The sequence below is a fragment of the Dendroctonus ponderosae genome, unplaced genomic scaffold, assembly GCF_020466585.1.
Source record: "Dendroctonus ponderosae isolate FM_Combo_2020 unplaced genomic scaffold, Dpon_F_20191213v2 Dpon_F_20191213_11, whole genome shotgun sequence".
NCBI classification, from domain to species: Eukaryota; Metazoa; Arthropoda; class Insecta; order Coleoptera; family Curculionidae; genus Dendroctonus; species Dendroctonus ponderosae.
Genome location: NW_026017213.1, coordinates 1,117,097 through 1,139,665, shown reverse-complemented (window position 1 = coordinate 1,139,665; position 22,569 = coordinate 1,117,097). Strand labels below are relative to the sequence as shown.

At 42.5% G+C, this 22,569-nt stretch overlaps 3 protein-coding genes across 7 annotated transcripts in view; 1 reads left to right on the top strand and 2 right to left on the bottom strand.

Annotated features, from left to right (window-relative positions):
- LOC109536056 (neprilysin-2) overlaps positions 1-7,956 on the top strand; it is a 50,521-nt gene extending 42,565 nt beyond the window's left edge. For 3 of the 4 annotated variants that reach the window (XM_019902127.2, XM_019902125.2, XM_019902128.2), the window contains exon 13: positions 7,532-7,956. In XM_019902127.2, coding sequence (XP_019757686.1) covers positions 7,532-7,870 — 339 coding nt within the window. In that variant the 3' untranslated portion in view covers positions 7,871-7,956. Of the gene's footprint in view, positions 1-4,112; positions 5,210-7,531 lie in introns of those variants that run through there. The other variant, XM_019902126.2, reaches the window with a different exon arrangement.
- On the bottom strand, positions 7,928-13,619 carry LOC109536055 (probable multidrug resistance-associated protein lethal(2)03659). Its single transcript, XM_019902122.2, has 13 exons — positions 13,406-13,619; positions 13,107-13,343; positions 12,067-12,227; positions 11,751-12,017; positions 11,544-11,700; positions 10,376-11,492; positions 10,150-10,316; positions 9,758-10,091; positions 9,545-9,695; positions 9,262-9,492; positions 8,694-9,205; positions 8,200-8,637; positions 7,928-8,140 (listed from the first exon to the last, which is right to left on the bottom strand). The coding sequence occupies exons 1-13, from the start codon at positions 13,486-13,488 to the stop codon at positions 8,114-8,116; spliced, it is 3,882 nt and encodes a 1,293-aa protein (XP_019757681.2). The 5' UTR covers positions 13,489-13,619; the 3' UTR covers positions 7,928-8,113.
- A 2,581-nt stretch (positions 13,620-16,200) lies between these two features.
- On the bottom strand, positions 16,201-21,806 carry LOC109536059 (probable multidrug resistance-associated protein lethal(2)03659). Of its 2 annotated transcripts, none has more exons than XM_048662455.1 (15): positions 21,719-21,806; positions 20,905-21,057; positions 20,620-20,856; positions 20,406-20,566; positions 20,083-20,349; positions 19,877-20,033; positions 19,320-19,828; positions 18,617-19,263; positions 18,393-18,559; positions 17,976-18,336; positions 17,774-17,924; positions 17,487-17,717; positions 16,925-17,436; positions 16,430-16,870; positions 16,201-16,367 (listed from the first exon to the last, which is right to left on the bottom strand). In XM_048662455.1, the coding sequence occupies exons 2-15, from the start codon at positions 20,994-20,996 to the stop codon at positions 16,344-16,346; spliced, it is 3,957 nt and encodes a 1,318-aa protein (XP_048518412.1). In that variant the 5' UTR covers positions 20,997-21,057; positions 21,719-21,806; the 3' UTR covers positions 16,201-16,343. The 2 variants fall into 2 exon arrangements, with proteins under 2 accessions (XP_048518412.1, XP_019757691.2); XM_019902132.2 differs by having other exon boundaries at positions 20,905-21,034; positions 21,719-21,805.
- Positions 21,807-22,569: the final 763 nt, after the last annotated feature.

Below are 22,569 nucleotides of genomic sequence, written 5' to 3'. Positions count from 1 at the left end.
TTGATTACTTTTTGATAAATAATTCGTTCTTATTGTAAAATAGGAGCACTATTTATCAATCTGTAATAAAAGACGTGAGGAAATTCTGTCTTTTTTAAAGACAATAATTTTTGAGGCGAAATATCCAAAAAGAAGTTTGTAAAAAATGAATCCGCCTCAACAATATAGAACTTATCTACTCTTCACCTTGGTTCGCTCCTAATTAAGTACTAATTTCCGAATTTTCAAAGCCGAAAGAAAGTCAAACTATTGGGCTTTCAAACGAAGTTTTCAGACACCGGAAGTTCGGAAAGACGCTGAAACTACGGATGAACTTAATGAAAAAATTTACAATTTGGAATGCTCCAATACTCTTCACCTTGGAGCGCGTCCAATTAAGGGACGATTTTCGAACTTTGAAAGCTGCAACAAAGTCAAGCTATTCGGCTTTCCAAAAACGTTTTTGAATAGCGGACTTTCGGAACGACGCTGGAACTCCGAACGAATTTAATATAAAAATATTGCATTTTGAAATGCTCCAACACTCTTCACCTTTTAAAATTTCCAAAACCTCAATTACGTAAAAGAATTGGACTTTCAAACAAAGTTCATAGATGCCTGAACTGTGTAAAGACGTTGGAACTGTGGACGGCTTTCATTGCTTTTTAAAGCTTGCACACACTCTGCAAAACSATAGAAAAAACGATGGAGCTATGACCATTTCTATCCGGGAAACTTCGTTTKKTTTGCCACTTTTCACCTATAAACAACTCCAATTATTTGCTTTTCTCAATTAAACAAAAACATAAATAATACGGCTATTTTGAACTTTYGAATGCGGTTTTCAGGTGCCAAAAATGYGCGTCATYGTTAGAGGTACGACCGGATTGAAACGGGGAAGTTCATATTTTGAAACGCTCCATGCCATACACTTTACCTCTTAGGACGCGCCCAATTAAGGGCCGAATTTGAAAATTTGAAAACATGAATAAAACGGAGATTTCGAGTGTTTGAACATAGTTTTGTAATGAGCGAAATTAGTGAAGGGCCTGGAGCTGCGGCCATTTTTATATTGCACAGTTCGCTTCTTTGAAACCCTCCACTCGCTCAGGAAGGAGCTGATAAACTCCGAATAACAGTGGAGATTTTTGAGCCTTCAATCTGCATTTCGTGTTCTTAAAGTTAAGTTAATAAATACCGAAATTTTGTATGATTTTTTCCCTATTGAACTGGAGTTTTATTAGCGGGACAATTAAATTTTGCTCAGGGTAAAACAATTTCAAGCGTATGATTTGCGTAAAGACGATTTTCTTGGTAGCATTTACGCGTCCAAATTATCGCGCTGCAACCTTAGAAATAATCAGTAATTATTTAGGTTTGTGGGTTTTTCGGTCAATAGATAGCGGCAATAAAATACTATTTTTTCATACCCATTGGGTCCATGAAAAAATAGTGTTTTATTGTTGCCGCCATCTATTGACCGAAAAACCCACCAACCTAAATAATTACTGATTATCATCGCTGTCGCTAATTAACCACAACATCACTTAAAAATAATTTCCAGACACTTCTTAGGCCAGTTTTACTTTTAAGAGTTTTATCATAATCAATAGTACTTTAGTTTCTTTAGACGGACACTTTGTATAAAACCACCTTTCCCATGCCAAAAGCATCATGTAGTTGTTAATCGACAAGGTTGAGGAAGTTGGATTTTGCCATGTTGGTTCTACTTTTAAAGAGTTGAAAATAGTGGTGCCGATAAACGGAAATTATATGCGCAAGTTTGGACTTGAACACTCAACAAGGCGTTTTTTGGAATTTTTCTAATTCAAGCTTCAAAACTAGTTGTGAAGCGGAGCCAGTAAAGATATAGAAATTGAGCCGAAAACTGCACAAAGCGCTGCAATTTTTCAAATTATTCTAACTGAGCTGCTTGATATAGACTATAAGTGATTAGAGTTCTAGACTTGAGCATCCAACAGGAAGATTTTTCACGATTTCTTAATCCAATTCATAATTCGAAAAATAGTGCTAATAGAAACCTAAAATTTTAATCCGAACTATTTAGGATTAAAATTTTAGRTTYCTATTAGCAYTATKWWTYGRATTAWGAAWTYKTGAAAATCTKYMWTSTKYWYTATAKKCRRARCTTKGATTRMGAWWTCKYAAWCCAAGYTYYGMMTAWARWRCASAWKRMAGATTTTCAMRAWTTCWTAATYCRAWWMATARTGCTAATAGRAAYCTAAAATTTTAATCCTAAATAGTTCGGATTAAAATTTTAGGTTTCTATTAGCACTATTTTTCGAATTATGAATTGGATTAAGAAATCGTGAAAATCTTTCTTCTTTTTTTTATTCAAAACTTTTCACGATTTCTTAATCCAACCTCCGACTATAGTGCACGTTGCAGATAAAAATTCATAATTCGAAAAATAGTGCTAATAGAAACCTAAAATTTTAATCCTAAATAGTTCGGATTCAAATTTTAGCTTTCTATTAGCACTATTTTTCGAATTATGATTTTTTATCTGCAACGTACACTATAGTCGGAGCTTGGATTAAGAAATCATGAAAATCTTTCTTCTTTTTTTTATTCAAAACTTTTAACGATTTCTTAATCCAAGCTCCGACTATAGTGCACGTTGCAGATTAAAATTCATAATTCGAAAAATAGTGCTAATAGAAACCTAAAATTTTAATCCGAACTATTTAGGATTAAAACTTTAGGTTTCTATTAGCACTATTTTACGAATTATGAATTGGATTAAGAAATCGTGAAAATCTTTCTGCTTTTTTTATGCAAAACTTTTTACGATTTCTTAATCCAAGCTCCGACTATAGTGCACATTGCAGATAAAAATTCATAATTCGAAAAATAGTGCTAATAGAAACATAAAATTGTAATCCTAAATAGTTTGGATTAAAATTTTAGGTTTTTATTAGCACTATTTTTCGAATTATGATTTTTTATCTGCAACGTGCACTATAGTCGGAGCTTTGATTAGGAAATCGTGAAAATATTTCTTCTTTTTTTATACAAGATTTTTGACGATTTCCTAATCCCAGCTCCAATTATAGTGCACATTGCTGATAAAAAATCATAATTCGAAAAATGGTGCTAATAGAAACCTAGAATTTTAATCCTAAATAGTTCCGATTCAAATTTTACTGCAACGTGCCCTATAGACGGAGCTTTGATTAGGAAATCGTGAAAATCTTTCTTCTTTTTTTATACAAAACTTTTGACGATTTCCTAATCCAAGCTCCAACTATAGTGCACATTGCTGATAAAAAATCATGATTCGCAAAATAGTGCTAATAGAAACCTAAAATTTTAATCTTAAATAGTTCCGATTAAAATTTTACTGCAACGTGCACTATAGTCGGAGCTTTGATCAGAAAATCGTGAAAATCTTTCTGCTTTTTTTATACAAAATTTTTGACGATTTCCTAATCCAAGCTCCAACTATAGTGCACATTGCTGATAAAAAATCATAATTCGAAAAATAGTGCTAATAGAAACCTAAAATTTTAATCCTAAATAGTTCCGATTAAAATTTTACTGCAACGTGCACTATAGTCGGAGCTAGGATTAAGAAATCGTGAAAAATATTCCTGTTGGATGTTCAAGTCCAAACTGGTGACTATATTGCACTGTTACCCGAGCAGGTTTGGACTAGAACATTCAGCAGGACGTTTCTTGAAAATGCCCCAATTCAAGCCCCAACTGTAGTTGCATAGTCAATCATAGGTTACGTTGCGGATTTATAAAATCATAACTCGGAATTAGGCAATAAAGACCTAAAAATCGAACCGGAAATATCACAAAACCTTGTAGTGTCACTTGAGCAAGTTTGGACTTGCACATTCCGCCGAGCGATTTTTTTTAGAAACCAATTTCACCAGCAATGCGTATTCAAAATGACGTTCTAAAACCCAGTTAAATATCTTGCTTTGAAAAATCCGTTTAGAAGTAGCAAGCTGTAACTTTAACATTTGTGTCCTAATAAGGGCGTCCATCCACTAACCACTTGTACACGTTCTAACCCGACATTATCCTGCAACTAATCATCGTCGAATCAAGTCGTCTTCTGCATGGACTGAACTAACACCAGCTTAACCTTCCTCTTGCAGCTGAATGGGATAAACACGCAGGGGGAAAACATAGCGGATATCGGGGGCATTAAGGAGTCCTACTTAGCGTACCGGAAGTGGACCGGCCGCAACGGAAACGAGCCCTTTTTGCCCGGGCTTAAGTTCAACGGGCGGCAAATGTTTTGGATATCGGCCGCCCTCACCTGGTGCTCAGCTACCAGAGTGGAGGAGTTGCGTCAGCTGGTGATCACTGATGAGCACGCTCCTGATCGCTACCGAGTGATCGGCCCCTTAAGCGATATGGAGTATTTTGCGGAGGACTTTGGCTGCCCCAAAGGGTCCAAAATGAATCCGGTGCAGAAATGCCAAGTGTGGTAGGGCTCGTCCTGTCCGCTTGCCCGCACTGTGATTTGCCCTTATATGTACTTAGTTTAGGATTACACGTAGCAACTTGTACAGTTTTCGGTTGAAACAGGCTCAATTCCAAAGGGGAGAGTTGCCTGCAGGCGATACTCTGCATCAGGGTCCCTGGGCAGCTTCCGTCTTCCCATAATAACACGCCACCCATTATTGACTCGATTCTCCCAAAAAGTCAGTATTAAGCCACCCAGTGAGCGGCAGTTTAACGGTACTCTGTAAATGGTGCTTTTTACTCCCTAACTAGATTTAAGCTGTGGCGGGGCAAGTGGGGGGCAATAAAGTTGGCGCTAACCAAAAAACTTTGAAGTTCCTGAACGGCTTTGTCCACCAGAACTGAAGTGGAAACTTGATAATCCGCCTTGATTTTGCACTGATTGTCGCATATACAGGGTGATTCACATACATGTAGTGCCACGTTGCCATTTAATTACTTATTTCTGATATTTATGCCCAATGTAAATAAAAAACTAACTTAGCATTTGAAAAACACTGTATCTCACTGTGAAAAATTCAAAATTCCGTTTAGTTTTTCATAACTTTGCCCTAATTTAACTAATTTCGTATCTCCACGTCTCGAGTCCGCCAGGGAATTATTCGTAAATAAACACCCTGTATATGTTGCCGAATTGAAATGTTGAAATGCCTCCTGCTTGCCAAATTAACGATAATTTATTGTTTGTGTCTTTAATGTTTTTAATAAACGATAAAACCCCCAAGAGTGTCGTTTTCCTGGCTTAGTGTGCAGGTGACGGGAGTAGTAGTTGTGTTTCCTCAATGTGTGGCTTGTCCATGTAGTAATTTGAATGCTAAGCGGCATGTACATAAGTGACTTGTAAGCTGTGCACCCAAACTGGACATATTGTACATAGTTTACTATACAGGGTGTAACAAATTAGATCACTGCAACTTTCTCGACTTCATATGCAGAGAGTCTCAGAAATAATGCCTCGAGTCCTGCTGTTATGGTAGAAGCAGGTGCTTATTTTAGGGCCACCCTGTGTAAATAAATTTGAATTTTGACTTTCTTCTGGAACCCACTGTATATAAAAACAGAGAATTAATTGCACTTTTAACTTGGTACACCCTGTAGTTGCAGCTTGCCTACAGGCCTCCATGGTAAGTGCTTGAACCTTAAATCTTCACACGATTAAACTCTTAAGTCATTGCAAGATGGTTGAATTCCTGGGAATTCGGTCTGGGCAGTGGTGAAGAAAAGAAAAACTTTTTCAGCTACCAAGCTTTCGGCAACTTTATGGTCGCCCTCCTCAGGGCTGGAAGAGTTTATGCATAAATTTCAATTTTTTTAATGATTTTTCTGACTGCGTGTAATTGTTAATATATTTTTCTTTGCTGCGTTTCACTCAAAATGTGAAATAAAAATGTTCATATCGTTTATTTCATATTACGTTTCGGCGAGACCACAGCACCATCATCGGATTTAAAATTCAACACAAACCCATAAATGGGAAACATTAGATTCTTTTTGGCTTTGCCTAAAGTGGGTTTTTTTTTTTTATGCAGGCAGAGTGGTGGAGTTTGGATATCCGCATCAGCTGCCGCTGAAGAAGGAGGACAAAAAGACCTCTAAAATTCCTCTTACCTCACCTCTTTTTAAGAGGAACTTGCACTTTTTTAACTTCATGTCTTTATGAGTTTCCCTCTGCATTTTTCCAATGTTGCATTCCTAACAGTTTTCGAAAAAATCGCGAAAATGCTTTTCCAAAAAACTCAAAATTGCTCAACAACGAAAGCWCCTCAAAAAACTGGTATTCACTTTTCGCTCAGAGTAAACAATAAACGAGGAATTTGTAATTTTCATTCTTCATGTTTTCATCAGTTGTCCTTTGCAATTTTTTCCGTTCTTATATTTAATTTTTTTRTACAACTAAACTAAGCTTCCTATGRAAAARCGTTCTTCTCGATAAAAGATTTCATAAAACATCTGGAGTCRAAGATTTCAAAYTTTCTAATTTGAAAACTAATTTTTTAATYKTATGTCTGGTTAAARCRTCTAATTTTTTAAGMTCGTTTGTGTCGAAAATRTACTAAAATTATTMTTTTAWTTGYTGTTTTTAATTTMGTTTTTTTCATTRTTACTTGTATRAATTTTATCTTGTTTGTTACYCGTTTGTGAATTTTGTCACTGAACGCATTCATTTTAATTTTCCTAATTTTTTATTATTTTACGTTTCTTTAACTTTTCWTTTATCACATTTTTTTCGKGCTTCGCTTTCTGTTTAGACGCTCTTTTGACTTCAACTTWAGTTTATYAAACTTTTCAAATGTATTTTTTCACATTTTCAATYAATCATCAATTAAATCAGCACMKAAAACGTTCTGTAAAATTGTTCTTAATTTGTTTTGTTCATTTGTTTGCGCTTTTTGGCTGATTGTAAACTTGYTGGTTATTTATTTCTTCAGTCACTTTTTTAAATGTTTTTGTTTTTCTTTCGATTAGATTCATTGMTTTCTTTCGGTTTCTTTTCGACATGACAAATCCAACATTTTTTTATGGGAAAAAAAGAAAAAYCAAAACAAAACAAAACAATACACAAAACTTCGGTTGCATTTTGTGGCCCAAAGTATCTTCTTTAMGCAGAAAAACTTTCGATTKCAGCCACCGTTTTGAAACATGAATTTASGAAATAAACGATATGAACATTTYTATTTCACCTTTTAACTGAGACCCAGGAAAGAWAAAATATAATAAATTTCAATCAGATGTGTTATGCAATAACTCTTCCTGTCCTGAGGAAGGCGACAATAAATTGCCGAAAGCTTGGTAGCTAAAAAWGTTTTTCTTCACCRCTGCCCAGACCSAATTCCCAAGAAAATCAACCATCTTGCAATTATTCGAMATCGGTCAAGAAACTGGAACTTAAACTCCTAAGAGTGTCCATTTTCTGACTCAGGCGTAGGTCTGGCTGCCTGGACGGCCCAGAGAGTCCCCAGGCAGGTCACCACTAGTGTGCTCTTTGCCCCACTAGTAAAACTAATCAGAGCGTGTTCATCCTAACAGTTGCCCCTGTTGCTTTTAGTTGAACGGCATCAACACCCAAGGCGAAAACATTGCCGACAACGGAGGAGTAAAGGAGGCCTACCTGGCGTACCAGAAGTGGACGAAACGAAATGGGGTGGAACCCCAACTGCCCGGCCTGAATTACACGCCCAATCAGATGTTCTGGATCTCCGCCAGCAATAGCTGGTGCGCAAAGTACCGTTCGGAAACGCTGAGGCTGCGCATTCTTACCGGGTACCACTCGCCGGCCCGATTTAGGATCCAGGGACCGTTTAGTAACTCGGACGAGTTTGCGCGCGTGTTCAGCTGTCCGGCCGGGTCCCGGATGAATCCCGAGAATAAATGCAGAGTATGGTAGACAGAGGTTTAGGAGTGGGTTGTTCACGTCCCTTTGGAACTTGCAGGACGTACATTGTTAGCAATAAAATTATTATTTTAATATAACTTTGTGCGTAATTTCAGGCAAGTGATGCCTTCCCATCCCACTAGGCAATCGTCCCTCTTTTGAAAGACACTAAATTTAAATAAATAAATAAAATCTCAATGTTCAGTAGTACCCTAAATGTCCAGGGACATCTTCTCTAATGGACCACTGCTGCTGCTACTCAGCTGCAATATGCGCATAGTTCTGCAATTCCAATGAAAACCCAGTTAGGGAAGTTGTGGTTATCACCTTGCTTTACCTACTTCTTCAGCAATGGCGCTCAAATTCTCCGCCATGGCTTTGCCAGTTTGCTGCACCAGCTGGAAAAACACTCCGTCCTCCTTCAGCAGCAGCTGATGCGGATGTCCAAACTCCACCACTCTTCCTGCATCCATCACCAGAACCTTATCCGAATCCATAATCGTGTGCAATCTGTGCGCTATCGTCAGCACAGTGCAGCTGCGGAACTTCCTCCGGATGGTCTGCTGAATGAGGGCGTCAGTCTGAGGATCCACATTAGCTGTGGCTTCATCTAGGACCAGAATTTTGTTCTTCCGAACGATGGCTCTGGCCAAGCAGAGCAGCTGCCTTTGGCCCACACTGAAGTTGGAGCCTCCTTCGGACATCCGGCTTTCCAGGCCCTGAGGAAGGCTGGAAACGGCGGCTTTCAACTCCACCTCCTCAAGAGCGCCCCAAATGCACTGCAATAAAGCTGGCATTAATTGCTTCTGCGGGTTATTGTAAAGTTTAGTGGCACCTGATCAGAAAACTCATCAAACGGATCCAAGTTCTTCCTCAGAGTGCCTGAAAACAGCACTGGCTCCTGGGGGATGATTGAGATGCTGGAACGCAGCCTCCTGAAACTGACTTTGGCTGTATCCAGGCCATCAATAATAATCCTGCCCTCATTGATGGCCAGCCTGAACAGGGCGATGATGATGGACGACTTGCCAGCTCCAGTCCTGCCAACAATGCCCACTTTCTCCGCCCTCTTCACCTCAAAGGTGAGATTCTTCAGCACAAAAGCCTCCCGCGGGGAATATTTCAAGCTCAGCTTCTCAAACCTCACGCCTCCATTAGTCGGCCAATAAACTGGCGGGTCTTTGGAGTCGGGATTCTGCTCTGGAACCACATCGGCATACTCCTTGATCCTCTCCACGCAAGTCATGGAGTTTTCCAGCTCGCTCCACTGCCTCATTCCCCACTGGAACATCCCAGTCAAGCTTACTGACTGCGTGATTGCCAGTCCGACGTTGCCGCTGAAAGATTCTGGAAAAAATCCACCATTTAGGGAGAGATGGGAGTAAACCTGGTGCAGCACCCACCTGTGTCCAAGAAGAGAAAACTGAAAGTCACTAAGGCGACGAAAATGACGCAATACATATCCAGCCAAAATCCGAAGGAGCGATTGGCTGCCAGAAACATGAAGTAAGCCGAACTGTGGGCGTTCTGATAGTGGTCGAACTCATTGTTGAGAATCGCCTGCGCTCCGAATGCCCTGATGGTGGTCAGACCTTGCAGCGAGGCTGTCAAGTGGGAGTAAACGGGACTCCTAGCTGGGAAACATCAAATAAAAACCCTGGGCCTTTAAAACCGTTAACAACTCACTGATTGCCTCCAGCCTCTTAACGTCCCTGCTAGTAGCCAGAAAAACCACTCGAAGGCCATAGAAAATCCCCAGAATGACAACAGTGGGCAGCAGCATCCAGGGATTGACTGTGGCTACCAATACAGTGATGGCAATCACGTTCAAAGAAATCTAAATTTTCAAACTCAGTCAGGTTCAGTAGCTTCCAGCCAACGCCTTTGTAATGCTGCTACCTGTAGGGTATCCAGTAAGGTCAAGGGCAAGACCTCATCAACTAAATTCATGTCTTTGGAGAATCTGTTGAGGATGCGACCGGAGGTGTTGTTGTTGAAGAAGCGCATGGTGGCGTGCACGATTTTGAAGAACATGCTGTTGTGCAGCCTGACGGAGGCTTTGTTGCAGAAGCGATAGAAAGCCAGCGATCGTCCAACGGTGAGGACAATAACCAGACCAATTAGGACGGTGTAGGCGATCAGAACAACGTGGTCAGTCATTGTTGTGAGCCAGAAGCTTTGAAAGGCTGTTTCCACGTGGGATGGGGAGTTCTTTATCTGGTTCATGTTCACCCTGCAAAGGGTAAGTACCCCTTTGAGTGGGCAGGTGAATTTTAGATGAAACTACTCACCAGACAGTGAGGAAATAGTCCACCGAACTGGCCAAAAATTGGGCGGCGACAAACGTGATGAACAACGTGAGGATTTTGCACCAGTGACCCCCGGATGTGAAATAGGACGTGTAGACGTTCCAAGACACCGTCCCTTCGCCTCGGCTTTCTCTTTCCAGTGCTGGTAGCTGGATGAGGAGGACAAAGCCTCATTATCAGAAGGATGGGCAGGGGCTAATTCTTTTACCTTGTCGTCCTTTGGCACCACTTCTTTTGTGGACATCCGCCTTCGCCTTAGTGGTTTAACATCATCCTCCACATCCTCTTCCACTTCCTCCTCATCATCAATTATATCCTTCAGCTCGTTTAGCAGCTTAGTGAACTCCTTTCCAGACTGCTGGATTTCCGCGTAGGTGCCCGCTTGCTCAATCCTATTGTCCCCCAACAGGTAAATCTTCTGCACATTTTTCAAGTACTGTAGCTGATGTGTGACCAGGATGACACATTTGTTCTTCAAATAGCCAATGATGCATTCTTCAAACAGCTGCTTCCCTACGTGGGCATCTACAGCCGATAGCGGGTCATCTAGTAGGTAAATATCGGCTTCTTTGTAAACAGCCCGGGCCAGATTGATGCGCGCCCTTTGGCCTCCGCTGAGGGACACTCCTCGCTCTCCTACAATCGTCTGATCTCCATAGGGAAAGAGGCTGAAGTCCCTTTGAAGTTGGCAGACTTTCACAACTTCATGGTAGCGTTGAGAGGCGAAAGGTTGTCCGAAGAGGATGTTCTGGCGGACGCTGCCCACAAACAGCCAAGGTTCCTGGGAGGCATAGGAAGTGCGCCCTTTGACGCTTATAGTACCCGACTGGACAACCAATTCTTGCAGAACTCCATGAAGCAGGGTGGTTTTTCCGCTGCCCACTGGGCCAATTACTACCGCCAGCTCCCCAGGTCCCACTTGGACGTTGAGGTTTTCCAGATTGTTCTCCGGGCTGGATTTTACCCAGCGAATGCAGGCGTTTTTCATGAAAATCCCCACGGAGTGGGAATTTTCATTGGGCCTCCCCAGAGGGGCACTGGAATCAAAGTCGACTTCCTGGTAGGTCAAGAACTGCCTGATCCTGTTCACTGAAATGTTCGCTTCAGCAAACTGGGTGATTCCCTGCGGGAAAAACACCGTGAGGTTGAAGCGGAGAATGCCGTAGAAGGACTGCAATATGTAGACGTATTGAGCGTTCAACACGTTTCCCGTTAGGGCATAAGCGAGGATGCAGGAGTAGATGGCCGTGCTGTTGACGAAGAGACTGAAGGACGTCAATATGGCCCGGATAACCGAGATTTTCTTGATCTGCTCCATTTCCTTCCTGGAAAACTTTCATTTTCAAATGGTATCTACATGGTTTTCCGCTCAGTACTTTCTGCTGATCTCCACCAGCTTGGCAAAGGGCTTCTCCCAGGTGTACATCTTGATAACCTGGATGCCGCTGATGATTTCGTTCATCAACCGAATTCTTTCGTCGGTTTTAATCGCGGTGGCCAGTCGGTAGATGGAGGTCTTCTTGCCCATGTACACTGCAACCCCGCTTACCATTACTCGAAAAAAACGCAAAATATTTACGCACTTTGGTAAGGCACAAAAGCGAGCAGGAAGAGGATGCCGATCATCCCGGTCGGCCCCACAAAGAAGTACATGAGAATCAGAACGATCAGAGTCTCAAGAGGCGCCAGCCAGATGTTGTGTAAGTGAACAGTCGCCATTTCGAAACGCCCCACATCGTTGGAAATGAGATTCACCATTTGGCCCACTGTGGTTTCAGCTAGCGCGCTTTTGCTCAGCCTCAGAGCCTTGCGGTAGATCAGAGCGGATGTTGCTACACGAATTTTCATACCTGGAAGGAATCTCACTTAAAACTCATTACTTCTGTGAGACTGACCTACCCAAATGGAAGTTGTGGAGCATATAAGTGTGTTGAAATGCAGCTGAGAGGAACGTGCAGGCCACTATTCCAGTGGCGTAGTAATACGCCTCTGTCTTAGACATTGAGGAGTCGGGCTCGTAGTACTTGAGCAGTTGGGCGAGGAACAGTGGCGTTGTTAGTCTGAAAAAGTCCTCGGTTATTACCGGTTGACGTATAAGAGTGGGTCTCCTCAATCCTACCGACTGCGCCATATAAAGGATGTTTGGTTAGATTAGTGGTTTTAAATGCAGAAGTCGTTTGAATGCAACAAACCAGGCTACATGTGTGTTATGGAGCTGCAGAAAGCAATTGATCGCAAATTCGTCGGGAAAATGTTATAGAGTTAGATACTTATGACAGACTACTTCTTGGAAGGTTCAAATTTAAACCCTCTTGAGGATATCAAAGAAAAGATACTGACGAAGTCATAGAGCATAAAAATGCAACAAAGGAAAATATATTAGAAAAGGAGAATATTCAAAAGTGTCATTAGACCCATGCAGACCAATTCAGCAGAGACTCGACCGGACACAACAAAAACAAAAATCCTTCCAGAAACCAGCGATGTGAAAAAGAATGAACACATAATGGGCAAAAGGAGAAAGGAGAGGATTGCACAGGACAAATCATGAAGCAGAAGTACGGAAAGGCCCCAGAAAGATGGGGACGATTTGTCTAATAGAGGGAAGAAAAAGGCAGAAGACCTGACAAAGCGCAAAAAACTCAATTAAACATGTTAATTCAATTTTAGAATCAGGCTCCAAATTGATTTGGAGCAGTTGAGAAGCGAGCTCAACACAAACGTGTTTTATTGTGCCCCTGGACCTAAGCAATGGTGCAGTTGATCCATTTCTCACGCAATCGCCGCGTCACTGCAGGCCAGGGCCAATGAAAAGGCCGCTGCCGTGGCAACGGCAACTGGAACTAGATAGTTTGCACCATTCCAAAGCAACAAATTATAGCAATTTTTCCCCTGCTAGCAATATTAATCGTATAATTGCACAGTTGGTCTAGACTTACCGTACAAGCACCTCGATTGCTAGATAAGCGAGGCCCAGGAGGAACATCTGCTTACCAAAAACCCCTACAAGCGCCCGCCATAACGAGGGGTTTTTGGTCTTGTTGCTCATTTGCTTCTGCCATTGCAGCTGCAGTTTGTCGCCCAGGTAGCTGGAGTCGTGTGAAGCTAAAGAAGGATACAGATCCTCTTCGAGCAGATCTCGTTTGAGGCCTTTTTTGAACAGGGGGAACGTCCATCTGGAACCATGTAAATGAGGAGGAAACACTAGCAAATGGCAGGCTGGCCGGTTGGGACTTACATGAAAAACACTTTGGAAAACACATTTGCCTTGAGATATGGATGGGACTTGGGGTCACTTTTGGTCTTTTCCACACTCTCCATTGCAGCGCCTCGAATGAAACGATCGAGTGTGCAAATAAGTGCTGATAATTTCGGGTTTTCATTGTGGCAACAAGACGAAAGTTTAATCTTTAAATACACTTTAAATTGTTTATATGGACGCTCAGTTCGGTGCGCTGCCGACCTGATTGCTGCTTATCAAAGGAAAACTATCGTGGGACCCATTCTACGTAAATACTTGAGTTGCCACGTTCAGTAAGCCAATTTCAACAATGTGTAGGCAGATTTGGAGAGTGTTGTTCTTCGATTTCCATGAAATTTTAAATCCATTTGTGTGTGTGTATGTGTGTGTGTACCACGAATTACACAATATTGTGCAAGTCTCTTATGTAGGCGCCGAGAAATTACAAGCAGATCAGAAAAATTGTTTTGGATTTTGAAATTTTTAAGAAGAACCCCGCTTTTTTTGGTTTGTAGACGATGTGTGGGAAACGGTTTCTTATGCGTGTCCTGGCGCTTAGCGGTCTTTTCTGCACATACATATTATAAAAAAAAAGACTTTTGCATTTTTCTGCTAAAATGCCCAGTTTCTGGGATAAAATTAATTTGTTGTCTTGTCGCCGAAAAAATACAATTTTTTCTCTTTGATATTTTCCAGAAATAAAAAACCGGCACCCCAATGCGTTTTCTGCAGAAAAAAACAATTTTTCAATGTATTATTCGGTTGGCAGCAAAAAAGCGCTTTAGGGTTTTTCGTCTAGAATGCACGGTTTTCTGTGAAAAAAAAATACAAACCGTTGTATTGTCCGAGGGAATTACAGTAATATTTAGCATTCGATACTTTCTAGGAAAAAAACAGTATGCGCCAATGGTTGTTTGCCAACTATTTTTTTTTTTTAATTCAACTTTCAGTGTGCAAGAAAATTCTGCTTTCAGTGAGTTTTTCTCCTACAATTTACAGCTTTTCATTTAAAAAAAGCCGTTGAATAGTACGAGAAAATTAACGCAATATTTTTCTCCAGAAGGATTTTCCTGCAAATAAAATTGATTTTTCAATTCTGCATTCAGTTGGGAACAAAAAGTCGTCTTGACTATTTCTGTTAGAAAGGACAGTTTTTGGATTAAAACAGCAAAAGCGGTTGAATTGCAGCGGAAACATACCGGAATATTTAGCATTTGATACTTTTCAATAAAACAAAAAATACGCGCTAATGATTTATCTGGATTTTTTGCATCGAAGACGACTGGCGCGATTACAATTTATTTACTTTATATTTTTAGGACTTTTAGGAGTTGGCGCAGTGCTGCGCAAATGGCTTGGAGCGCCAACCCAACGCACCGGCGCATTAACTCAGTTTTGGTGGTGGGAAAATGTTGATGACCATTTTTTTGTTGCTTTTAAATTTATTTTAAGAGCTGTTTATTAATAACATTTTGAAAGTTTTTTCTAAATTTCAGAATTTTACAGTTTTAGTTTTAGTTACTCTTTCTTCTAAACGCTCAATTTGCACTCACGTTTAACTGTAAATACCGACAATAACAAGGTCCTTCCGCGAAAAATTTTGAAATAAATGTTGTTAAAACACTCGCCTCCTTCGGCGCTTTGTAAAAAAGTTTTCAAATCACTTTCCAGCGTCGAACTTGGGACAAAAATCAAATAATTTTTCTATCAAAATTCAATAGAATAAGCGAAAGTTTATAATAAATTATTTGAAAAACTTGTCACCTACAGTCAACCTCTGAAGACTGTAGAGTTTGTGAATAAAAGTGGATTTTTAGTTTTGTCTGATTTTTTTTTGCTTTACTTTCAACTCAAAAACGCTCTATTTTGTACAGTTTCACTTAAAAATACTGACGATCTGGAGTCTTTTACGCGAAAAATTACAAGCGAAATTTATAGCTTTGTAGGAATTTTACAAAAACCTTTTTTCAGCGTCGTATTCGGGACAAAAACGAAAATATATTCCTCCCGGGTTTCCCGAAAACCATTAAGGTTTTCTCCAAAACCGATCATAAAACTGAAAGTTTTTAATCGAAAATGCAAAAAAGCATTATTTTCTGATGATTTTCTTCATTTCTGACAATACTGAGGTCTTTTCAGACAAAAATTACAAAATTAATTTTCTCAAACATATTTCCCCGAACATAAAAAGCGACAGTTTATAATAATTTATTTGGAAAAGTCTTGGAAACTGGGGTTTCTGCACTTTAGGGTCAATATTTCTCAACAAAATTATCTCTCAACAGAAAATCCGCGTTTTTTCAGCGTTTTACTGTAAAATACTGGCAAACTGAGTCCTTTATGCGAAAAAATTAATTGATCGATTTTACAAGAAAACTCGTCTACTTTCTTTAGACTAAATGCTGTTGCTGAGAAAATCTATATGTCCTTTCTTACTTGTTTGGAAAAAGTAGTAAAACGTTACTTATAAAAAATGTTCATGACCTTTTTTTAAGATGATAAAATTCCCGTCTGGGATCTCGTAAAGCTTTAATCAATGACTCATAACTCATTAACCGATGAGTTATAACTCGTTATCTCAGAGAGCGGCAAGAACTCTAGTGTGAGTCGAAAATTTAATTTCCCTAGTTATATTATTTATTCAGAGTTGTTAAAAATTGTATATCTCAACTGAGGTATTTTTCATCACAAACGAAAGTTCCTGCAACTACAGTTCAATTTCCATTGCTGCCGATTTTGGGCAGTCACCCGCTTAATCCTGAAATAAGTGGGCTTTGAAGAAAAGTTTCGGGTTTAAGACAACTTTAATGAATTTTTATTAAGGTCACAGTGTCTCCACATCAAAACTCTTCATATTTAGTAGGAAGGAAGGTACTTAAACCATCACAGACTCAGTTTACGCGCCGTGCTCAGCAGCGCTAAGCTCCAAGGGCGCCTAACTTCTGGTTTTCCTGTGGGCCTGCAACAGAAGACATTAAATCCTCACTCGATCACCGTTCCTGGATCACCAAGAAGACCCACCTCCTCAGCAATCCCCGCCAAGTTCTCCGCCATGGCTTTGCCAGTTTGCTGGACCAGGTCGTAAAAAACTCCGGCCTCCTTCTTCAGCAGCAGTTCATGAGGATGGCCAAACTCCACCACTCTTCCCGCGTCCATGACCAGAACCTTGTCCGAATCCATGATCGTGTGCAATCGGTGCGCTATCGTCAGCACAGTGCAAGAGGCAAACTTGTCCCGGATGGTGGTCTGAATAAGGGCATCTGTGTGGGGGTCCACATTGGCCGTGGCCTCGTCCAGGACGAGGATTTTGTTCTTTCGCACGATTGCTCTGGCCAGACACACCAGCTGCCGTTGTCCCACGCTAAAGTTGGATCCGCCTTCCGACATCCGGCTTTCCAGGCCCTGGGGAAGTTCTGATACCGCTGGTTTCAGCTCCACCTGCTCCAGCGAGTTCCACAGCACCTAAAGGTGATCCTCCATCAGAATTACTTCTTTGGACATGATGCAAAACCTTACCTCGTCACTGTACTCGTCGAAGGGATCCAGATTCTTCCTCAGAGTGCCTGAAAAGAGCACTGGCTCCTGAGGGATGATTGAGATGCTGGATCGCAGCCTTCTGAAACTGACTTTGGCTGTATCCAGGCCATCAACAATAATCCTGCCCTCATTGATGGCCAGCCTGAACAGGGCGATGATGATGGACGACTTTCCAGCCCCCGTCCTGCCAACAATGCCCACTTTCTCCGCCCTCTTCACCTCAAAGGTGAGATTCTTGAGCACCAAATCCTCCCCTGAGGCATATCGCAAACTCAAGTCCTCAAACCTCAAACCGCCCTCATTCGGCCAATAAGCTGGCGGGTCTTCGGACTCAGGATCCTGCTCTGGAACCACATCGGCGTACTCCTTGATCCTCTCCACGCAAGTCATGGTGTTTTCCAGTTCGCTCCACTGCCTCATCCCCCATTGGAACATCCCAGTTAGCTGAATTGCCTGAGTTATGGCCAGCCCCACGTTGCCGCCCATTGTCTCTACAAACCTCTTTATATCCTCTATGTTAGGAGAGCAAATCCCAACCCACCTGTGTCCATCACCAGGAAGCTTAAGGTGACCAAACTGATGAAGATCACGCAATGCATATCCAGCCAGAACCCAAACGTCCGATTCGCACCCAGAAACATAAAGTAGGCGGAACTATAGGCGTTCTGGTAGTTGTCGAATTCACTTTTGAGGATTTCCTGGGCTCCAAATGCCCTGATGGTGGTCAGACCTTGCAGGGAGGCTGTAAGGTGCGAATATACGGGGCTTCTAGCTGCAAAACTCCACAATTACTAGTCGCCCAGCGGCGTTTATCCAGCATATGCTTACTGATCCCTTCCAGTCGCTTGATGTTGCGACTGGTCGCCAGGAAAACCACCCTCAAAAAGTAGAAAATAGTGAGCATGATAACGGTGGGCAGCATCATCCAGGGGTTAACGGAGGCCACCACGATGCTGATGAAGCAGACGTTCATGGAAATCTGGGAAAAATTGCGAAATTCAAGGCAAAAACCACTGCGCTTCACACTCACCTGCAAAGTATCCAGCAAAGTCATGGGCAGAACTTCATCCACTTGGTTCATGTCCTTGGAGAAGCGATTCAGAATGCGCCCGGAAGGATTCACATTGAAGAACCGCATGGTGCCATGTACGATCTTGTTGAACATGTTGTTGTGCAGCCTGACGGAGGCTTTGTTGCAGAAACGGTAAAAAGCCAGCGATCGACCAATGGTGAGTGTGACTAGCAGGAAAATGATGGCACTGTAGAACGTCAGCAGCATGTCGTTGTTCAAGGTGTTAATCCAGAAATCCTGGAAAACTGGCAGATCAACTGCAGTGCTGTTTGCACCGGCCAGGCCCTCTCCAGCCTTGCTGAGTTGATTCATGTTGACCCTGGAAGGGCAAAACGTGAAAACCCATTTAGAGCCAGCAGTTCTCGGCTTCCTTACCAGACGGTGAGGAAATAGTCAGCCAAACTCCCCAAACCTTGAGACATCACAAAGATTATAAAGAGAGTTAGGATTTTGCACCAGTGGCCACCAGAAACGAAGTAGGACTTGTAGATTGTCCATGAAATGGTGCCTTCTCCTCTGCTCTCTTTTTCCAGCTTTTGCTCCTGAATCAGGCCATAATCAATCCCCACTGTGCCCTCCAACTTTGACACTCCACATACCTTGTCTTGTTCCTTTGGCAGCACTTCTTTGGTGGATATTCGCCTGAGGCGCTTCGAAGGCACCACGTCCACAAATGCTGGCTCTTCTTCCTTATCCGGTTCCTCATCATCTATTATGTCCTTGAGGTCGTTGAGCAGCTGAGTGAATTCAGTGCCGGCGTTCTGCAGCTGCTCGTACGTCCCAGAGCGGTCGATCTTCCCGTGCCCAAACAGGTAGATTTTCTGGACGTTCTTCAAATACTGCAGCTGATGGGTGACCAGGATCACGCACTTGTTCTTCAGGTAGCCAGTGATGCATTCTTCAAACATCTGCTTCCCTACATGGGCATCTACTGCCGATAGGGGATCGTCTAGTAGGTAGATGTCGGCGTCTTTGTAAACAGCCCGGGCCAGATTGATGCGCGCTCTTTGGCCTCCGCTGAGGGACACCCCTCGCTCTCCTACAACCGTGCGGTCCCCGTAGGGGAAGAGGCTGAAGTCCCTTTGGAGCTGACAAACTCGCACCACTTCGTGGTACTTGCGGGCGTCATAATTTTGGCCAAAGGTGATGTTTTGCCTCACGCTGCCGACAAAGAGCCACGGCTCTTGGGAGGCGTAGGAGACTTTCCCCGTGACCTGCACAGTTCCAGACAACGGAACCAACTCGCCTAGGGAATGCACCAGTTACTTCATGCTGGATTAATATACTAAAGTTTCCGTTTACCCAGAATTGCATGGAGGAGCGTGGTCTTTCCACTCCCTACTGGTCCAATGATTGCAGCCAATTCTTGGGCGCCCACCTGCACGTCAATGTCCTGAAGAGTGTTATCGTTGCGCGACTTAATCCACTTGAAGCAGGCCCTGTTCATGTGGATGCCAACGGGGCCTTCAGACTTGGAAGACTTCAGTTGCTCCTTCGATTGGATGCCGTTGAAGAATGTGGCGCTGGAGTCAACCGCTACTTCCTCATAGAGAAGGAACTTCTTCAGCCGCTTCACCGAGATGTTGGCCTCGGCCACCTGCGTGATCCCTTGGGGGAAGAACATGGTGACCGACATCCGCAGCACTCCATAGAGCGACTGTAGCACGTAGACGTACTGGGCGTTCAGGATGCTCCCCGTGAGCACATAGGTGACAACGCAGATGTAGATTGAGGATCTATTCAGGAACAAGTTGAAGGACATCATGATGCCGCGAATGATGGAGATTTTCTTGATTTGCTGGATCTCGCGCCTGCAATTGAAGGGCTTCATCTCGGTTCAATCTTCAACATACACCTACCGCCTAGTGAATTCCACCAGCTTAGCAAAAGGCTTCTCCCAAGTGTACATTTTGATGACCTGCATCCCTCCGATGATCTCGTTCATCAGGCGAATCCTTTCGTCGGTTCGCAGGGCGGTCGCCAGCCGATATTCCGACGTCTTCTTGCCCATCCACACTGAAACCCCGCGGTCACATATCAAGGAGATTCGTCCACTGCTACTCACTTTGCAAGGGGATGAAGAGGAACATCAGCAGCACCCCGATCATCCCAGTAGGCCCCACGTAGAAGTAGATCAAGGTGAGAACCACTGAGGTCTCAACTGGCGCCATCCAGAGGCTGTGGATATGGGTGGTAACAAGCTCGAATCTACCCACATCATTCGAGATGAGATTAACCATTTGGCCTACTGTGGTTTCGGCCAGGGCCCCCTTGCTGAGCCGCAGCGCTTTGCGGTAGACTAAAGCGGAGGTGGCTACCCGGATTTTCATTCCTGCATTGAAACCGCACAAATTATTGTTGAACACCGAATGTTTGTGCAAACTTCACCTAGGTGGAAGTTGTGCAGCATGAACGAGTGCTGGAAGGTTTGGGTGATGAAGGAGCACAGAGCAATGCCCGCAGCATAATAGTAGGCCTCCGACTTGCTCATGCTGGACCCTGGCTCATAGTATTCCAGAAGTTTGGAGAGGAAGAGCGGCTGCCCCAGCCTGAAACCCCCATGGGTGCAGTTCACAACACTCAGCCCTTTATGGCGACTCACTTCACGAACAGTTCGCTGAAGAAGTAGCAACAGGCCAGCACCAGCAGCTGCTTGCCGAAAACACCGCTCAGCGCCCTCCACAGCGATGGCTCCTTTGCGTTCCTCTTCAACTCCTTCGCCCATTCCCGCTCCAGTTTATCCCCCAGGTAAGTGGACTCATGGGCAGGCAGATGAGGATACAAATCCTCCTCTAGCAGGTCCTTCTTGAAGCCTTTGACGAAGAGTGACAGCATCCATCTGAAAATGTTATGTAAGCTGGGAGTTTTTCGAGCGATTGCTACTCACGTGAAGAAGATTTTCGAAAATATGCCGGCAGTTTGAAAGGGGTGGGTCCGCTTGTCGCTCTTGCGCGCCTCGGCTTCTTTTACGTCCTCCATGTGTGGGCATTAGAAGAGGCTGAAACCGCACCTAAGCACTTGTGGACAGGGAACAATGTCACTAAAGAGTAAGTCATTGAATAACAACTTAAGTATTAATTAATTGGAGGCTAAAGATAAATCAAACAGAGATAAGGGAGGCAAATAGCCGATGGAAGGGGTTTTTTAGCCGAGTCATCAGATTTCGGGATTAAGTGCGATCATTTTGAAGGTGTTGCTTGCGCCTACAGCGGAATAGTTTTGCCCTCAATTTGGACCCTTTTCACCTAAAGTCTGGGCCCCATGACGAAAAGAAATATTTGGGTTTTACTTAGGCAAACTAAATGCCTATCAAACAAGAGCGTCAAATCTGCAAGTGTTTGTGGATGATTTTTGTGATTGCTTAAGGATTAAGCGGACTTAAGAACCCCATTCGCTTCGTAACAAGACCTTCATCAGAAAACCGTAAAATTTCCTCCTCGGTTTCAACATACATTTCCACAAACTCATCCATTCAAGAATCGCCCTTCTAACACTCCAACTATCGTAAATCGTCGCATTTTCCTCAAAGTTCATGAAAACATTCATCGGAATTTCGCAATGATTCGCAACAGCTGAGGAATAGCTGACGTTAACAATTGCCTGGAGTGGAGCCAATCTCGAAATAGCCGAGCAGGCACGCAAGTCTGATAGAACAAAATAACTAAACTTTCGACAAATTAAATGGCTTCTTATCTGCTTACCTTAGCCGGTTAGTTAGCAACAAAGTCCAAGGCTTACGCACATGACCAGCAAACGTTCAACAATCTCAGGACATCTGATAGACGAGCTTAAAGCAGATGTTCCGCGCCTCATCCAACGGCTTATCAGCTTATCACAAATCGTTTCCGAAATAGAATTAACACTGATTTTTGCGGTCATTCACGCAACAATAATAACAATAGAAGCTCGTTTGTCGTCTTAGTTGCTGGTACTGCCAGCATGTGCTCGTTTTCAGTAATTTATTCACTATTGTTTCTGCAGGCGTCGGTTATAATCAGCAGGCCGGTTCTATGAAATCGACTAAGCCAGTATTCCCACATGGGTGTAAGTAATGGTATCTGAATGGAACGGTTGTCGCTTTTCATTAGAATGGAAAGTTCCGCAAGTTTTTCTATTGGACACTTGCGTCTGAGCTGATCCCAGATTTTTTTAATGGAATGCCGTACTTTTTATTTTGATTTATTTTCCTGACTGCGTGTAATTGTTATTATATTCTTTGCCGTCCTGGGTTTCAGTCAGTGTGAAATAAAAATTTTATATCGTTTATTTCATAACGTTTCGGCGAGACAACAGCGCCATCATCAGAGTTAAAATTCATACAAACTCATAATTGGGAAACATTAGATTCTTTTAGGTATTTCCTGTCTTAAACCCTTGAGGCTTCAAGGTTTTAAACTTAAAATGAAATATACGATATACAATTTTTATTTCACACTGACTGAAATCCAGGAAGGAAATACAGTTGAGTCCGGATATAACGAACTTGAAAAATGAACTAAAACTGGTTCGTTATATCCGGAGTTCGCTATAAGCGAATAATAATACAAAAACA